Source organism: Lampris incognitus, chromosome 8 (assembly GCF_029633865.1).
Source record: "Lampris incognitus isolate fLamInc1 chromosome 8, fLamInc1.hap2, whole genome shotgun sequence".
NCBI classification, from domain to species: domain Eukaryota; kingdom Metazoa; phylum Chordata; class Actinopteri; order Lampriformes; family Lampridae; genus Lampris; species Lampris incognitus.
Window position 1 is genome coordinate 41,939,934 of NC_079218.1, and position 19,051 is coordinate 41,958,984.

The 19,051-nt window shown below is 45.4% G+C and overlaps 2 protein-coding genes across 5 annotated transcripts in view; one reads left to right on the forward strand and one right to left on the reverse strand.

Moving 5' to 3' along the window:
• The first annotated feature begins 207 nt into the window (after nucleotides 1–207).
• LOC130116390 (F-box only protein 40-like) lies at nucleotides 208–4,900 on the forward strand. The gene is made up of 6 exons (XM_056284305.1): nucleotides 208–219; nucleotides 764–1,948; nucleotides 2,846–3,132; nucleotides 3,865–3,996; nucleotides 4,126–4,456; nucleotides 4,682–4,900. Exons 1-6 carry the CDS (start codon nucleotides 208–210, stop codon nucleotides 4,898–4,900), a joined length of 2,166 nt encoding a protein of 721 aa, XP_056140280.1.
• A 6,156-nt stretch (nucleotides 4,901–11,056) lies between these two features.
• Nucleotides 11,057–19,051, reverse strand: part of ehbp1l1b (EH domain binding protein 1-like 1b) — a 51,458-nt gene continuing 43,463 nt past the window's right edge. For 3 of the 4 annotated variants that reach the window (XM_056284200.1, XM_056284201.1, XM_056284197.1), the window contains 9 exons: nucleotides 18,553–18,883; nucleotides 18,342–18,430; nucleotides 16,395–16,443; nucleotides 15,977–16,029; nucleotides 15,129–15,249; nucleotides 14,471–14,570; nucleotides 14,258–14,331; nucleotides 12,810–12,924; nucleotides 11,057–11,937 (listed from right to left, as the gene is read on the reverse strand). In XM_056284200.1, coding sequence (XP_056140175.1) covers nucleotides 11,850–11,937; nucleotides 12,810–12,924; nucleotides 14,258–14,331; nucleotides 14,471–14,570; nucleotides 15,129–15,249; nucleotides 15,977–16,029; nucleotides 16,395–16,443; nucleotides 18,342–18,430; nucleotides 18,553–18,883 — 1,020 coding nt within the window. In that variant the 3' untranslated portion in view covers nucleotides 11,057–11,849. The remainder of the gene's footprint in view (nucleotides 11,938–12,809; nucleotides 12,925–14,257; nucleotides 14,332–14,470; nucleotides 14,571–15,128; nucleotides 15,250–15,976; nucleotides 16,030–16,394; nucleotides 16,444–18,341; nucleotides 18,431–18,552; nucleotides 18,884–19,051) is intronic. The other variant, XM_056284198.1, reaches the window with a different exon arrangement.

The window sequence follows — 19,051 nt, forward strand, 5'->3', positions numbered from 1 at the left end:
TTTATGTTTTATAAAAGCATGGCGTTATCACCATGTTCAATCCCGTTCAGCTCAATTCCATCCAGTCCAGTCCAGTCCAGTCCAGTCCAGTCCAGTCCAGTCCAATTCAGTTCAGTTCAGTTCAATTAAATTCAAGTCAATTTGAGTCTTTACTATCCCATGAGGGGAAATTTGGTTCACAGCCAGGGTACAATATAAATACACAGGATGGGCTTCCGGGTAGTGGTCTATTGCCTACCAGCACGGGGATCGCCGGTTCGAATCCCTGTGTTACCTCCGGTTTAGTCGGGCGTCCCTACAGACACAGTTGGCCGTGTCTGCGGTTGGGAAGCCAGATGTGGGTGTGTCCTGGTCGCTGCACTAGCGCCTCCTCTGGTCGGTCGGGGCGCCTGTTGAGGGGGGGGGGATGGGGGAATAGCGTGATCCTCCCACGCGCTACGCCCCCCTGGCGAAACTCCTCACTGTCAGGTGAAAAGAAGCGGCTGGCGACTCCACATGTATCGGAGGTGGCATGTGGTAGTCTGCAGCCCTCCCCGGATGGGCAGAGGGGGTGGAGCAGCGAGAGATAAAGGGGGGGGGGAATCAATAAATAAATACTCAAGTTGAATACACAAAAAATAATGCAATGGCCAGATAAGAGCACGACATCTAAGACAAACACAAACTCAATTCACTAAAAGATACTGTGTTCTGTCATAACTTCCTCCATCTTTTATGACACCCATTTCTCCCTCTCTCTTCCCCCCCCCCCCCTCTCTCTCAGAGCCAACGCTTCCGACGCTCCAAGTCCGGACTCCACGTCCACTGTGAGTCCTGCTACAGCCGGCGCTGCAGGACCCGAGTGGAGGTCTCTGTGTCCTGTGCGGTCGTACCGTGCCGCCTGCTGTGCGGTGCCGTCTTCCACCTGTGCAAAGAGGAGGAGCACCTGCTGCTCTGCCCCAACGTGAGGGTCCCCTGCCTCAATGCCGAGTACGGCTGCCCGCTCACCATGACCCGCTCCTGTCGGGGGGCACACCTGCAGGCCTGCCCGGCCAGCGTGGTCTGCTGCTCCATGGAGTGGAACCGCTGGCCGGCGGAGGACGCGCATGCCCATCCGAACACGGAGCTGCACGAGAACTTGCTGAAGGACAACGGAGGAGAGCGGCCAGCATCCCTGGACCTGGCCATGGCTCTGAAGGACCAGGACTGCCTGTTTCGTTCCCTGAAGATGAGGAAGCTCTTCCCCGAGCTGATCCAGAGCACCGATGAGGAGGAGAGGAAAGAAGAGGAGAAGAGGAAGCAAAAAGACGAGAGGAGGAGGGCTGCCCTGCAGAAGGAGGCAGCAGAGGAAGGGGCATGTGGACACACCTGGCAGCCAATGAGCTGGGTCAACATCTGTCCCGTCAACGAAGCTGAACCCAAAGCCCAAGAGGAGGAGTGGGAGCCCGAGCCCGAGCCCGAGTTGACCCAGGAGGAGAGAGAGGCCCTCGCTAGGTCCTCCGAGGTGAACGTTGATCTCTATAGCGCCTGGGAGCACATGTTCAGCATGGAGATGGGTGGGTGCAGGGAGGCCGGCGTGCAGAGCAGCGTAGGCAGGTCGGGGAAAAGAAAGGGGCTGGCCACTCTGGCAGAAGAAGACACAGAGCCAACAGATTGTAGCTCGGGTGCCACAGCAAGAGACACGTGTGTTGATCCACACAGACAAGCCCGTAGCATGGGAACAGTCACCGACACCGCCTCCTCTTCCTCCTCCTCTTGTTCGATCATCAGCCGGAAGAGGGACTTTGTGTATGGACACGTGGAACCAATGAAGATCATTTCTGTGCGTACGTTTAAAATCCCAACCAGTTTCATGGCCAAGCAAGTCCGCATCCGCAACCCTGGTTTCTATAAGAGAGAGAGCCGTGGTGTTGACACCAGCGACCTGGGGGTGGTGCCAGAGGACATGCCCGTCTGGGAAGAAGTTCAGGTGAGGGGGGAATAGCTGCTAACTATGGATTAAACATTGCAGGACAATCAATCAATCAATCAATCAATATATATATATATGTATATATATGTATATATATATATATATGTATATATGTGTGTGTATGTATATATATATATATATATATATATATTTGTAAGTCTCATGATCTTTTTTCTTAACTCTTACTTAATCCAAAAAACCCCTGAAAGTTGGTTCTGATTTGAAAAAAGACAAAAATCATCTCTCTCTCCCCCTGGGGGTATGTTTTGCTGTTTATTTCAAGAAGGGTAAAAGTTCAGTGTCGAGCACTAAATCCCGCAACTGGTATTTCAGATTTCCCTTTGACTCGGTCGCTCGTACACTGCAAAAACGGCATATGTGTGAACAAGTCTGACGGTTTTAAAATCACACCGAAATAATTTATCTTCTCGTCTAAAGAATCATTTACACATTAGGAGCTGCCCATGGAAGAGTATTCATCGTGTTAATATTTAGCTGCAGTTATTTGACTAGTTAATTCATCTTAAAACGGGCATTTTGAGAGGTAAAATAAGAAAGCTGTTTGGAAAGGCTTTGCATGATTAAACTTATGTTCTGGACAATCGATGCGATTTGAATTGTTTCCAGATCTCTTGTCTCTCAGGTAAACAAGTGATTTTACTTACCTTGTCGAAACGTCTTACTGCACTGGGGGATCATTCTGCTTGTTTTCAGGCTTTTCTTACTTAAATATGCTAAACTGGTCTCAGTGTTTGCTGCGTAACCAACTACCACAGTAATCCTCATCATACATACCACGAGTGCAAAATTGATGTCTGTTGGTTATCGACGAAAAATGACCCCGACACACACTGGTGTGCGACTGTGACACGGCGCGTTTGATTTCGGTTCCAGGCCTCCCTGCTCTGCTCGCTGGAGAAGGAGCAGAGGGGTCACCTCATTGCTGAGGGCACCAGCATCGATGCTCTGTTGCAAGATGAAGGCACACAGACCTACAGTTTCTTATCGGCGCCGTTCCACCGCGACATGTCCCTGGCGCACCTGACGGCGGACAAGCCCCTCGAGCTCCACCTTCAGCTGCAGGCGGAGAGCGTCACCTCTCGACACCACAAGGCCAGCTCGGCCTTCACCTTCCTGTGTGGGCATACTTTCCAGCGCCGAGAGTACACCAAACACTTCAGGTTCCCACTTCCCACCTATATCATCACTTGTATATTGAAATATGTGTGGTCACCCGGTCCCGCTTTAGTACCAGGCACTCTGCTTCCACTTGATACTCAGGCAGGAAACAGACAAAGCCCAGAGAGTATTTGCAGATACTTTGGGCAGGATCTCTGTCTTCTTTTGGGGATGGCATCATCATTATATCACCAATGAGAAAGACAAGTAACGCGCAGGAGAGCCCCTCCTTGTGATGTACAGCTAAGCTGATACTCGACTGAATACATACTGTCGGCATGTACGCTGATTTGTATTGTCCTGATGTGGTGCTCACCACCCGTCTGGCATTGCAAGCAGGTTAAAGAAAAAAGCCACCAATTGATATTCCACATCAGTGTTTCCCAACCCAGTCCTCAAGGAGCCCCTATCCTGCAGATCTTCTTTGCAACCCTGAATAGGTACCTGTTTGTAGTTATTCAACCAATCAGCAATGAATTATGTCAGACGTTGCACACCTTGCATAACTAAGTGCTGTGAGATGATTGGTTGAGTAAGTACAAGCCGGGCTACCTATGCAGGGTTACGATGAAAATCTGCAGGATAGGGGGTCCTTGAGGACGGGGTTGGGAAACGCGGTTCTACATGCCCAAGGTCTGAGGTGAAATGGCTCAGTCACTTGAGACGCCCTCAAGAGAAATCAGCATTTTGAAGCTTTTCTTTTCTTTTATTCATACTCGTCTCTCTTCATCCAGGAATGTTCACAGTGACATCCAGATGTGTGCGAGTGGCTGGTTTGAACAGAGGTGCCCCCTCGCCTACCTGGGCTGCACTTTTAGCCAGAGGAGATTCCAGCCCTCTACACACGAGGCCACCGTCACCTACAAGTGAGCAGGAAACAATCACATTCGCCTCACTTCATTTGCTTGGCGATGACACTGACGCCATTCCCCCTCTGTGGTAAACACGGGTTATCCAGTGTGCTTGTACGTCAACAGCGTCAACTTTCCTTTCAGCCAGGAGCTGGGTAGTTTCAACCTGCGTCCTACGCTCCCCGTGTCTCTGGAGGAGGCCTCTTTACCTCCTCGGAGCTCCACAGGGAAGAGAGGAGGGACGGGAGGAGGTGGAGGAGGACGGGGAGAGAGATCTCTGAGTGCCCTGCCCTACGAGGTGCTGTGTCACGTGGCCAGTTTCTTAGACAGCCTGTCCCTGTCCCAGCTGGCCCTGGTGTCCCGCCTCATGAGGGACGTGTGCTCCTCCCTGCTGCAGGAGAGAGGGATGGTCACCCTCAGGTGGGAGAGGGAGTCCTACTCGCATGACGGAGCCAAGTGGAGGGCAAAGCAGAAGGTAGGGCAATAGAAAATACCCTGCACATCTGTGACTCGTGACCCAACACTCAAGCCGAGACAAACGGTAATATATTTTTGGTCGTCGCACTAAAAGTATTATTGTATAAGTCTCTCTCTGTGTGTCTGTCTCTCTCTCTCTGTGTCTGTCTGTCTGTCTGTCTGTCTGTCTGTCTCTCTCTTTCTGTGTCGCTCTGTCTCTGTCTCTCTCTGTCTTTGACATCAGGTATGGCAGTTTAGCACCCTGTTCTCCCCAGTGGACAGCTGGTGTTTGCGGGACATCCCGTCCATGTCCGAGCATCTTAAAGTGTGTCCCTACTACCAGAGAGAGTTGAGAAGCGAGCGCATCCCCCTGCCACGGATCAGAGAAGGCATTCATGCCAACATAAACTGCAAAGGCGCCACACTCGTCGGTTTGTTCCAGAGGGAGAAGATTATGATGTAGAGTTCAGCCCCGCGCATGCGGCCCTGCGCTGCTCCTGTGCAGTGTTTTACAGTGGGGACTTCCTGTCGAGTCGTCTGAACGGCAAACCATGCGTTTCTATACAGAACACCTCGCTGTCCTTCTTCAGTTGCTGTGCCAGTGTTTGTAGTCCCCAGAGAGGTGGTAAGCAATTTATGCAATTTCTTTCTTCCATTTTTTTTCCATGTATGTAAACTACTTATGAAAAATATAAAACTTCATATGTACTGGTAACTGTTGCCTAAAAGTCATCATACCCACAATAGCATTCTTCACCGAGACTGTGAGTAATTTGCCCTAATTACACTAGAGGTGTGTGATTAATGTTTTTGTTAATGGTTTTTGCTTTGTTTTCTATTTTTTCTGCCCGGACTAAGTTGGGCCACGCCTCATCATGTGACTGTGTGCTACAAACTAAAGACATTATCAACATTAAATGAGAGAAAGTTAAAGGGAAAATATGTTTTTTTGCTGTGTTGTGAAGATTGAATTATTCAGTTTTTTCCCCGTTCTATTGTTTGTTAAAATGTGTGTATTAAAACTCAATAGCCCTTCAACTGAAATACATAAAGGAGGTGATGTGAAATATGGTCTGTGACTAGAGCAGCACGTCTTCTTCCTATTCATAATCATCACTGTCATTAATACTGTCAAAATCAATAAAGATACCGAAACAAAATTCATTCTGTTAGAGTTCTCCTCCCAGCGATCACCCTGATTGGTTTTGGTTGTAAGTGGATCAGCGGTTAAGGAGGAGATGACAAAAAGATGTTTTGGTGATGAAACCCCTCAAAAAGTCAGAATGTTGGAAAAACAAGAGGGTAGTCATGCGTAGTCTCATTGGATATGGGTATATTTCCATCCACTGGTGGACTTGTGCAGTATAAACTTTGTGCGAAATCATGTTTTTTATTACAGCGCCACCATGTGACCATGAGACAGCCTGAGAAGTGAGGTCCTGTGGGAACCTGCCAAATTCATAACTCTGAGGTTAATGGTTTCTGAGATCCAGATACTTTTAGCAGAAACTAGTAGCAGAAGTAACTAGCAATAACCAGATTAGTCAGAACGATAATCACGAGTTCCACAGGAACACATTTGACATTTGAGCAGATCAAAACAATTATGAACCAGATTTTCTCTCACCCAGATTTCTGAGAGATGCATTGACTCACTTATGGGAGGAAACGTAGGGGGAAATTGTCCACATTAACATTCACGATAGTCTGCTAACAATTTTATTCGCAATTTTTAACTGATTTTTAATATGATAGGGAATCATGTGTGGGCTGTGGGGGAGGAGGCATGGTTTTCCTTGTTGGTGTCGTTCACAGTGCTGCAGGCTCTGTTAGCTCTGGTCTTTGTTCTTGACCTGTCAGCTGTTATAGACTCCCGTTTTGCTGCCATTTTCTAGGCCTGGAGAGGAAATAAGAACCTCATAAGGACACATAGCCTTTGAATGTCGAATGTGACATACTTTTATTTTTGTTTAACCTTTATTTAACCAGGAGGATCCCATTGAGATTACAAACCTCTTTTTCAAGGGAGACCTGGCCAAGATAGACAGCACAGTTATTTCAATTTAACAGAGCTGATTTGACCCTATTAAGGAGTGCAATTTACACTGTCAGATTTAATCTTCCTTCCTTGTCTGAAGAGGTGAAAAAGCCAAGCGAAGCAGCCTTAGGTCTTCTTTTTCTCTTGTTTTGTTGACAGGAAGTCTTTAATGGCAGAGCAGTCAGGTCCTTCAGCTTTGACCTTCTGAATGAAGTCAGAGGGAGCGGTGACGCTCAGAGGACGGCAGCATGCCATCTGATCCACATTATGCAGAGTGATCTCATCTTTGGTCCCGCACAGCTGAGTGTTTATAGCTTTGGTCTCCTGGACCAGACAGGGGAGGACTTTGTCCAGGGCAGCATTGTCCTGCTTGGCAGCTGAAAGCTTGACTCCATTGTTCAGGTAGGTTTGAGCCTCATGGAGCAGACCAACAGGAGCTTTGACATCAACAACCTCCATTAGAAGGTCGACTGGTGGCCCAAACTCCTTGTCTTTTGGCGACTCAACAGGAGAGAACACAGGAGCCTCCTGTGCATTGAAATGGTTGTAAGGCCCGGCAGAAAGTGGAGGGGTAACTTCTTCATTACCACACTCAGTGTGTTCCTCCTTTTGCAGGACCCTGGAGACACTTTCAGAAACAGGATCAGCATTTGTGCCAGAGTTGATTTTGTTCTCCTCGTTGACCAAACGCTCCTGTTCTTTCTCCTCCTACAGTTTCAGCTCCAGTAGTTCTTTATCAGGTCAGAGTCAGCTCAACCTCTCAGCTTTCATTTGTCACACTGGTCCAGAGAAGGCCCAAGTCATGGAGAGGGATCCCTCTTAAATTCAGCCATAGTAGAAGAGGGAGTGTATATGTTTTTCACACTAGGCACCTCTTTGAGGCCTGGAAACAAGTGGTAGTTGAAATCTGTGGGAGGACCGTGTCTATCCACCATAGCCAGCAGACTTAAATACACGGGGGAGTCGGCTGTCAGTAATAGTTGCCATATATCTGGACAGCCAAGTGGCCATGTAGGTTTGCGTCCTACATTATCAGCAGAGAAGAGAAGATGAGAGGTGGTGAACAGTCTGACTCAACATCAAATCCATCACCTTGTGAGGCTGGAACATGGAAGTCACGCCTCTTGTCATTTGGAAATGTGTGATTGATGCGTGAGTGATCATAATCCAGATTACTGAGTTGAGTTAATAACTGCAGCTGAGCTGACAGAGAGAGAGAGAGAGAGAGAGAAGGCAAGTCAAGTAAAGGAGTCAGAATATTAATAGAATTTATTCAGTTTGGTTAGAAATTCAGAAAATTTGAATTTAAGTTGTAGTTTTGTTTTTGAGCTTCATGGAGTTCTTTTTACATCTTTAATTTATCAACATTTAAAAAAAATCAAACTAGGAGTGCAAATCATCACAGCAAACTAACACGGCCTGCATTTTGTCATCTCTTCTTCCAACAAAAGGAGGTTGTTGGTAATATCAGGTAAAGACAAGAGGTGGGTTGTACCAGCTGGATGTAAGTGACTACGTCCACCGTTTGGTTGTATATCAAAGCCTGTTGCACCATTTAAAGAAACAACAAGGTTCAGCTCAATGGAGGCAATTGACAGACAAGACATAGGGAGACAAACAAGACAAGACATGCTGGTTGGATTGTCTCATGTGAAAGGTTCAGTTGTAGGTTAGCTTTGAGCACGGTGAAGACACATAGGTTTTTAGCTGACTTTTGAAAGCTGAGATGGCTGTGATGTCATGGATATCTGAGGGACTGGGCTCCACAGTTTGGGGACAGAGATGCTGAATGACCTGCCACCCATGGAAGAGAGTGTGAATCTGGGAGCCTATAGTAGTCCAGAATTTTAAGATCCAAGCATATGGGAAGGGCTGTAGGTCCTCTGTAGTTTTGAGATACAGTGGAGCTAAACCCTGGAGAGCTTTGCAGGAACCAGAAGGACTTTGCATTGTAGTCTGAATGAAACAGGTAGCCAGTGCAGTTGATGAAGGATAGGTGCAATGTGGGCAGAGCATTTGCTGTGTGTGAGGACCCTAACTGCTGCATTGTGGACGTACTGTAACCGAGAGAGGCTTTTAGAGGAAACCAAGGAGCAGAGATATACAACATATCAAGGTGGCTCATAATGAAGGCCTGAACCAGGGTTGTTGTATCATATTGGTTGAGAATGGGCCAAAGTTGGGCAATATTACAGAGGTGAAAAGATGAGGTCTTGATGTTAGAGCTAATGTGGTTACTGAAACTGAGGATTGGCCCAAAGCTTTGCTAATGCTAAGGCTTCCATTTTAACCCTAACCCTCCTTTAAACATCTCCTGTCAAACTGAGACAGAAATAATTCACTTTTGCTCACGAGCCACTACTGCGAGATGTTCATAGCAGCTGCAAACCTGCAACAAATCTCATTGTGGGAGGAGGCACAAGGCAGAGCTTCTGTGCCACCTAGGTTAGCTGCTGATAGTACCATAGGTACCAAAATGAACTTTCACCTCTTGTTAGTGAAGTTGAAATGAGGAAAGTAGTTAGGCGAGCTGATTAGTTTTAATTGTCTTCTAGGAGGAAACACAAGCATACACACACATGTTCAAACACACGCACCCATCATCATCATCAATGGTGGCCACTTGGGGGTCAAGTATGACTGTCCTCCCTTTGGGTCCCCAGGTGGGTGTAGAGACCGATCCTGGAGCTGGAAAATGGTAGGACACTTGCACGTGACAGCTTTTTACGTGGAGAGGCTGATGCCCCTGCAGCCACCACATGGTCCTTGGCAGGGGGGGGCTAGAGTCCAATGTCACGAGAGCCGAGATGATTGGAGACCACCCTCTGTTGCAGCCTTCATCCGCCTTCACTGCCGTTGTGACCTGGAAATATCTTCCTCCAGTTCTGCTGTTGAGGTGTTTGTTGGATCACGCTTTGTCTGGAACTGCCCCCTTGGTCTATCCACCTTGGTTGACTCTACCAGGAACCAAGCTCCGGACGGCATAGCTCTTGGTACATGCAAGGTTCTCCACCACAGCAAGGTGGCGATCCAGGAGAACACACACACACACACACACACACACACACACACACACACACACACACACACACACACACACACACACACACACACACAGACTGACCCATCTGGTAAAGTCCAGTGCAGAAATTCGGGGTAAACTATACCACCATGAGAGAATACAGTGGAGAACAGCTGAGGTTGGTGAAGGATGCATAGATTACATTACTATCTGAGTAAAACTACACTAATTATTGCAATTAACATATAAAGAATACAATGACACCAGAATATAAACAAACAACCGATATTTAATCATCTTCTCCCACAATTGTCACCATTGTCATTTCCAACTACATTCATCATCACTTCAACGTGAACAGCAACATCAGATATATGTGATATGATGAGGAGAGGTGTACCAGTCAGCACACTCCACAAAGCATGCATACAGTAGTCAAACTACTCCGAAATATTAAAAACAAGGTTTAAATTCTGGGTCAAATAGACATCAACATCACAACAACATATGTGATTTGGTTTTTCATATGACTGAAGGCACTTTTACGTGAAGGTTTTTATTTATATTAAACATAAGACTTGGATGCACCTTAGGTGCCCAAGTGGGTGCAACACATGTATAACCTGTTATGTTTTATCACCTGTCATTATGAAAATCACTTTTAAAAAGTCTGAAAATAGGAATACAATTATGACTAAATAATATAACAACTAGACAACTGAGTGCTACTGGGGTCATCCTGAGATTTCCAAAAAGCAAAATTAAAATAAACTGTTTTTGAAATGTTGTGGGTTTGAGTCCAGCTCCAGACCCGCGTCATATATCCTCTGACACCCCGTCTATCATTGACCGTCGGTGATTCCCCATCATATTTCTCTCTTGGTAGGGCAGAAATGCCTCTGAAACACCATGCGACACTGCAGCTCTTAATATATAATTGCACAGTTCAGCCGGAGAAGTCACGCCTTTGAACTGCTTAGACTCATCTGTCTGTGTAAACACTCCTCTACGACGTTTAGGTCTATTACAGCATTAAATACCACCCCTAAACAGCTTTTCATACCTAATTTTCCTGCTTCCGTCCATGGTATGTTGGCTGTTTGAGTATTTGCTAAGCATGAGGTTGCTGGTGTGAGCTGTGTAACAGCCTCAGTCCCTCGCCAACTACTTCCTGTTGTGGGATCAGTCACCTGGTTGCTCCTCTGCTCTGCTTCCTGTTACACATTTCAAACGACACTGTGCCTGTAATTTGAAAGCCAAGTGCATAATAAAGTCCTGAGCGTGCTCCCAAAAGAAATGAGGAAACACAAAAAATGAAGAAGTGTGCTTTAGAGTATCTTTTTTTTTTTTAAGTCATCAAGGCAAATCGTGTTGCCATTTGAATATATTACCAGTTATTGTCTTGATGCATGCTCAATAATCCAGGGAAGAAAATCAAAAAAGGCTGAATCAGTTCATCTGGATACAATGTTTATTGACAGATACGTTTCATCACCCAACTAAGTGACATCTTTGATCAAAGATGTCATTTAGTTGAGTGATGAAACGTATCTGTCAATAAACATTGTATCCAGATGAACTGATTCAACCTTCTCTGATTACCAGTTATCCCCTTCAATTCAGCCAATTCATCTCAATAAATTGCTTTTACTCAAATTTTCTCATTTTAACATTCATCTGTGATAGCAGTAATAAACTGAAAGCAAGTACGTATTTTTCTGGACATTCTGGCTGTCTAAACCATACAGATCCTCCCGAGCCCTTACAATTCATTAAAAGGAAGACCTTCTCTTCCAAAGTGGACATCAGGTGTCAAGTACTCAACCGATTGAACCCGAGACAAGGTTATATGGTACACACAAGACAAAACACGCCAACAACTTGATATGAAAGGATCGGATACGCCACCAAAATAAATACAAATCCAGTGAACAAAATTAAAACGACACTCGCACATCAAGATATACGAAAAACAATAAAAGTATTGTGGAAAAAAATACAATGAAACTTGTGCACAAACAACTTTACAGAAACACTTTTAAAGAGGATGAAGATGTGCCAACAGACAGGGCTCCTCGAAGGCAGGCGGTCGGCATGACAGCAGGTCACCAAACACAGCAGGGCCGCATGAAGCCGTTTCATATCAATACATCAGTGTACCAACACATCAGTGTATCAGTGTAGCCGGTGGGCCCTCCGCCTGGCCGCCACAGGGAATCGGTGCTCTGGTTTGGGTTATGGAGGGTTTTGCTCTTTTGTGTGTCTTAATCTGTCACCAAAAAGCCGAGTTTCTCCGGGGTTTTTACCAGTCCGGGCGCAGAAGAGGAAAAGGTCGCCCTTTGCCAGGGTCTCTCACTGTAGGACGCATTTGTCTTTGTTGGTGAACTTTTTCCTCCTCATCTCCAGACCCCGCTCCAAACGCTCATCCTCCTCCAACGCCCTGCCAGAGTGCGCACAGACACACACACACACACACACATATGCATGCACACAACACATACACACAGAAATACACACATTAGGATGTGGTGTCACTGGTATCAGCTTTAACTGCATTAACTGCAATGTCATGACAATAAAAGACAGGTTGCAATAGAAACATTTTCCCCTGTGACTGCTTCATAACAGTTAGCTTTCATTTTTCTCTTTTGCTGGTGAACATTGTGGTGAGATTAGATCTTATGCAGTATGTAGGGTAGTTTAATCTTGGGGTGAATTAAACTCATCATCACTGGATATTATAATTATTGTTTGGATGGCAATCCATCCATCCATCCATCCATTATCCAAACCGCTTATCAGGGTCGCGGGGATGCTGGAGCCTATCCCAGCAGTCATTGGGCAGCAGGCGGGAGACACCCCGGACAGGCCGCCAGTCCATCACAGGGCTGACCCATTCACACACATTCACACCTAGGGACAATTTTGTATGGCCAATTCACCTGACCTACATGTCTTTGGAGTGTGGGAGGAAACCGGAGCACCCGGAGGAAACCCACGCAGACACGGCGAGAATATGCAAACTCCACACAGAGGATGACCCAGGACAACCCCCAAGGTTGGACTACCCTGGGGCTCGATCCCAGGACCTTCTTGCTGTGAGGCGACCGCGCTAACCACTGTGTCATCCTGCCGCTGGATGGCAATCCTCCTGTGTTATATGATGCTTGAGGCCGTATTTCCGACTTATTACCACACTTCGGTGGCAAGTAAAGTTTGTATTATGTTATTTTCTAACAACTTTCTCTTTTTCACTTGAAATGCATTGAAACACACACACACATGCATACACTCAAGGTAAGTGAGTCCCACCCTCTCTCCTTGGCGTCGATGTCTCTGATGATCTCGTCCCGCTGGTTGACCAAAGAGACCAGCTCTTGGAGGAGGAGTTGCTCCCTCTGCTGTTGAGTGGATGTCTTCTGCCAGTCTATAGGTGAAAAACATCACTTTATAAGACACTATATACAAGAGCAGCGAGGCAATTATGAAAGTTATGCCATGCAAATAAGCTTACAAGAAATAATTCTCGACAGCCAGTGATGTGTTGCCTCTACCTCTGAGTAATACACAGCTACACAATATACTCACAAACATGGGCACCCGATTTGACTGTTATCAGTCTACTGAATAGGAGTTATCATCACACATCTGTCCCAAATATATGGGCTAGTAAGGGCCTACTAAACCTACTAGTAGGTTCAGGAGACTGTTATCACCCATTTATTTCAGTGATAATGTATCGCTGATATGGCAAAATGAAAATCCACTTTTCACCAGTCCGGCTTTCACCAATAGCCGGACTGGTGAAAAGTGTATGTCAAAAGCCAGTTTTCACGAGCTCAAGCTGACATAACATCTCTGACAAGCATGGATTTGTAAGTTTATCTAATGTATGTTATTTTCTTTCTCCACTCACACAAACAAACTCAATTACTGTCATTTGTATTTTCATTTTGCCATAACAATGATACATTATCATTGAAATAAATGGGTGATAACAGTCTCCTGAGCCTACTAGTAGGATTAGTAGGCCCCTACTAGCCCATATAATTGGGACAGATGTGTGATGATAACTCCTATTCAATAGACTGATAACAGTCAAATCGGATGACATGGGGGTCAATGAAAAAATATCAGTCATTTCTTCTTTTTTTTCCCTGCTGATAATATGCATCATAATATTCATTGGGATGGCATGGCTTAGGAGGTAAAGCGGGTCGTCTAATAATTGGAAGGTCACTGGTTTGATCCCCAGCTCCTCCAGCATGCATGTCAAAGTGTCCTTGAGCAAGACACTGAACCCCTAACTGCTCCTGATGAGCAGGTTGGTGCCTTGCATGGCAGCCTCCACCATCAGTGAATGAATGTGTTTGTTAATGGGTGAATGTGAGGCATACATTATTGTAAAGCACTGGGTGGTCGGTAGACTAGAAAAGAACTCTATAAATGCAGTCCATTTACCATTTACCAATATGAACACTGCATCACAACTCATCTTTCTGTGTGAATGAATAGAACAGAATTTAAAGAACAACTCATCTTTCTGTGTGAATGAATAGAAGAGACTTTAAAGACTTCTGCAAGCATAGAATGAGTGCGTCATACACAGTAGTGTTGTGCTGTGTTGTGCATGGTCAGAGAATTCAACTCCTCTACAGCTTAATTCAACCAGCGATGAATTAAGACTGCCAGGGATAGGGATATCATTTTCTGTACAGCTCAATGGATCGAGTGTTTTATGGTTTCTCTCTGTTACTAACCTTCTATAGCCATCATGACCCGCAGCTCTCTGGTCAGTAGCTCAAATCTCCTCTCCAGATCCTGCTCCTCTTGTCTACAAACACACTTAATAATTACCATGTGGGCAATCTGTCCATGTTTGCATTTGTTTGTATTCATGCATTGAGGTGGGTGTTTCTTTGTGTATGTGTCTGTGTTGGTCAGTGTGTGTGTGGTGTGGTGTGTGTTCTCACAGTAGCTCCAGGTGATCCTGTCTACGAATCAGAGCATTCTTCTTGTTGACCAGAGTGAACCACTCTTGAATCAGTTTCTCCTCTGCATCGCGGTCACTTCCTGTACAAACAGGAAATGCATCACAGAAGCAACACTATATTAGCAAATATGTATAACTCCCCCCCCCTTTTCTCCCCAATTGTATGTGGCCAATTACCCTATTTTCCGATCCATCCCAGTCATTGCTCCACCCCCTCTGCCGATCCGGGGAGGGCTGCAGACTACCACATGCTTCCTCCCATACATGTGGAGATGCCAGCCGCTTCTTTTCATCAGACAGTGAGGAGTTTTACCAGGGGTTGTAGTGCGTGGGAGGATCACACTATTCCCCCCAGTTCCACCTCCCCCTTGGACAGGTGCCCAGACTGACCAGAGGAGGTGCTAGTGCAGCGACAAGGACACATACCCACATCCGACTTCCCACTCGCAGACATGGCCAATTGTGTCTGTAGGGACTCTCGACCAAGCCGGAGGTAACACGGGGATTCGAACCGGCGATCCCTGTGTTGGTAGGCAACGGAATAGACCGCTATGCTACCCGGACAATATGTATACTATTTGAAGTATAGTATAGTATAGAATAGTACATATGTACATGTGTAGAAGGGTGAGTCTCACCTGTCTCCATGAGGCGCCGTAGTCGTCTCTCCACCACGGCGGCGCGACTGTCGATGTGTTTCTGCTCCGTCTCCAGTGCTGCCAGCTCACTCAAGACGTACTGGCTGGTGTCCTGCAAACACTGACCCCATCCCACATACACACACACACACACACACACACACACACACACACACACACACACACACACACACACACACACACACACCAACATGAACATACACGAGAGAATGACAGACACCCATATAACGAGAGAAACAGACACAGAAAGACACAGAGAGACAGAGAGAAACTAGGAGAAGATGTGGGACAGTGGTGAAGAGTAAGTACAGAAATAGATATATGGGGGTGGTAAGGGAAAGAGGAAACAAGTACACATACACAGAAGAGGGTCAAAAGATTAGAGAAAAGTTGAAAGGAAAGAAGAGTACAAGTTGTGAATAAAGAATTTACAACATCATAGGGACATCTTACCAGTATGAACTGTATATTATTTTGTACAATACAAATCTCAGCTGTCTAAGAGATGGAAAACCCTCATTTAAACTTTCTTCCCCCTCTTAGTCTATATTCTATACTCAGGACTTAAGCAGATTTCAACCTATTTCAATAATTAATAAAGACACCTTTTTTTTTTTAACTCGGCACACATTTCTGGACAATTTATACCAAATTGGGAAAATAAAAACAGGTGTTTCCACTAGAAATGCTGCATTTTTCTCATGTAAGCTGTCATTTTTCTGAGGGTAGAAGTTTCAAAATACTGATGCTTGGTTCCTACGGGCAGAATATTTCAAAATATTTTCTAGAAAAACGAATTTGATCTAAAATAGGAGCGGGAGACTGACCATGTTCTCCTCTTCTTGTTTTGGGAGTGGAGGCTCTGCTGAACTCGGTGATTCTGTATGAAACACACACACACACACACACACACACACACAGAGTACTTTTGTCACACATACATGGAATCTTTGAGACAATATAAATGGATGTTTTACATCAAATTTTAATCAGAAGTTTCATACATCGGCCGAACTCTCCTGTTGACATACAATACACACAAATTGTTATGCATCCACGTTTTAATATTATCGCCCTGTGTGATGGCCTGGCGGCCTGTCCAGGGTGTCTCCCCGCCTGCCGCCCAATGACTGCTGGGAAAGGGTCCAGCATCCCGCGACACTGAGAGCAGGATAAGCGGTTTGGATAATGGATGGATGATCTCAAAGGAAGAAGTCATAACGGTATGGCTTAGGCTCCACATACCTGGATCATGTACGCCCTCTGCTGTTGAATTAATCTTCACTTTTTCATCCTGCCAATAACACACACACACACACACACACTATTACCCAACAGTTAACTATCTAATTATATATCTAATTATATACAGTGAGCACCATAAGTCATTGGACAGTGACATTTTTTTTGTTATTTTGGGGTTCTGTGCTCCAGCACTTGGAGTTTGAAAGGATACGATGACAATAAGGTTGAAGTGTGGACTGTCAGCTTTAATTTGAGGGTCTTTTCATCAATATCAGATAAACCTTTTAGAAATTACAGAACCTCTTGTCCATAGCCCCCGGACAGTTTACCATAACGTAGAATAAAGTAATGACTTTTAATATTTGGCTGCATATCCTTTGCATGCAATGACTGCTTGAAGTCTGTGATGATACACAGACATCACCAAGACGCTGGGTATCTTCCCTGGTGACGCTCTGCCAGGCCTGCTCTGCAGCCATCATCAGTTCCTGCTTGTTTCGGAGACTATTTGCCTTCAGTCTACTCTTCAGCATGTAAAATGCATGTTCAGTTGGATTCAGAGCTGATGACTGACTTGCCCAGTCAACGATTTTCCACTTTTTTGCCGTCAAAAACCCCTTCGTTGCTCTAGCAGTATGTTTCAGGTCATTGCCTGGTTGCATGTTGGAGTGCCGTCCAGTGAGTTTGGAGGCATTTGGTTTCATTTGAGCAGATAAAATATTTCTGTAGACCTCAGGATTCATTGCTCTACTTCTGTCTGCAGTCACATCATCAATGAAGACGAGTGAGCCCGTCCCCCTGGCAGCCGTACAGGCCCAAGCCATTACACCGCCTCCATCATGTTTCACGGATGAGGTGGCATGCTTTGGATCATGGTCATTTCATTTTTTTCTCCACACTTTCCTCTTTCCATCACTCAATCTTCATCTCATTTAGGTGCTTTTCAGCAAACTGTACTCTGGCCTTTCTGTTCTTCAGGCTTATCAGCAGTTTGCATCTTGTAGTGTACCCTCTGTAGTCCTGCTGATGTGGTCTTCTACGTATGGTAGACTTTGACACATCTACACCTGCATCCAGGAGGGTTTTTGATCTGTTGGGCTGTTGTCAGGGGGGTTTTCTTCACCACAGAGAGTATTCTCCGGTCATCCACTACAGTGCTCTTCCTCGGTCTACCGGGTCTTTTGACATATTGAACACATCGGTTGTTTTTTTTTCCTTCTTATTAATGATAAACCAAACTGTTGACTTGGGCATGCCCAGGAGTTTCTGCAATGTTCCTGATTGACTGGTTTTCATTTCTGAGCCTTATGACGGCCAATTTAATTTAATATGCATTGACACTGCTGTCTTCCTCATGTTGTCACAGCCCAACAACAATCTCCAAAGATAATTGCAAAGTGTAGAATCAAGACTAGACATCAACAGTTCACTTCCGTATTCACTAACAACACAAATGAATACACCTACTTAACGAAACACATCTGTGAAGCCAATTCAACAAATACTTGTAGTACCTTACAATGGGGGGAGGACCATCTACAAAAGGTGCTGTCATTTCTAAATGGTTCATCTGACATGGATGAAAAGACCTTGGTGCTCACTGTACATCTAACTGTTTTCATAAAGCTTTTCCAAAAGGAAACTTCGTTGCAGATGCTGAACTCTGAATTAGGTTGTTATACCCGTGCAATCAGATTTAACCAGCGGTGTAATACCGCTTTAAAAATCCTTCAAATCACATTCATGGGTTATTGAACGGCATTTGAAAGGAGCAAGAGTCAAGCGACCATACAATTTTGAACTATGCAGAAACTATGCTTATTCCTCAATATTTCTGGAAATTATGCTGTATTATTGATTAACCTAGACTGTTTGCCAGACAAAGTGAACCAAAAAAAAAAAAAAGGTTGTAAAACATTCGCTCTTCGTAGTCCTCCTTTTACTCACCATATCTATATCTTTTATTTGAGCCAGCGCCGTCTTGGCTGCTGTAGCCACCGGCCTCGGGGGTGCCACCGGGGTCAGTGACTCCTCTCCTAAAAATCACGTAAAACAAAAATGACAGAAATTTGCATTTGAAATCAGCCTTCAAGGCAGATGAGGAGAGTGAGAGCCAAACAGTGAAATCTTTGATTCGAGTGGGGAGCACAAAATGTACCTTTAACCAATCTTTTGGTCCTTGGAGGCGGGACTACCAGGGTGCTACTTCCTCCTTCCTCCAGACTCACTCCTGCCCCTTCTTGCAACCTGGCCATACAGAAAACAGCTGCATCCACATCACTAGGAGAGGGTCCAGACGGGGTGAGGCCGTAGGAGGACTGGCTGCTGTTGTGCTCTATCTGCAGCACGCGCAGCTCCTGGTTGGTGAAATGCGAGCGGATCTGGCTGAGGTAGGTCATGACAATGAGCCGGTCGGGCACAGACAGAAGGACCATGTCGGAAGGCTCCAACAGGCGAGAGATGCCCAGCGCTTCAAAGCCATCAAATGCCTGATGAAAAAAAAAAGGCAAAAATGGTGTAACAGGGACCATTCTGTATACACTATATCAGATTTTAGTCAATTAGCATCTGCATATACTTTCCAGTGGTTTGTACGTAGGTGCAGAAAGTTAAGAATTTCAAATGACATTATCTAAAGGAGGGAGGGACGTCTGGAG

What these genes read in the sequence shown, in the direction of transcription:
- LOC130116390 (XM_056284305.1), top strand. An exon ending in CCGTCTGGGAAGAAGTTCAG is followed by an intron (nt 1,949 to 2,845) that starts GTGAGGGGGGAA and finishes TTTCGGTTCCAG; the next exon opens with GCCTCCCTGCTCTGCTCGCT. An exon ending in GAGGCCACCGTCACCTACAA is followed by an intron (nt 3,997 to 4,125) that starts GTGAGCAGGAAA and finishes CTTTCCTTTCAG; the next exon opens with CCAGGAGCTGGGTAGTTTCA.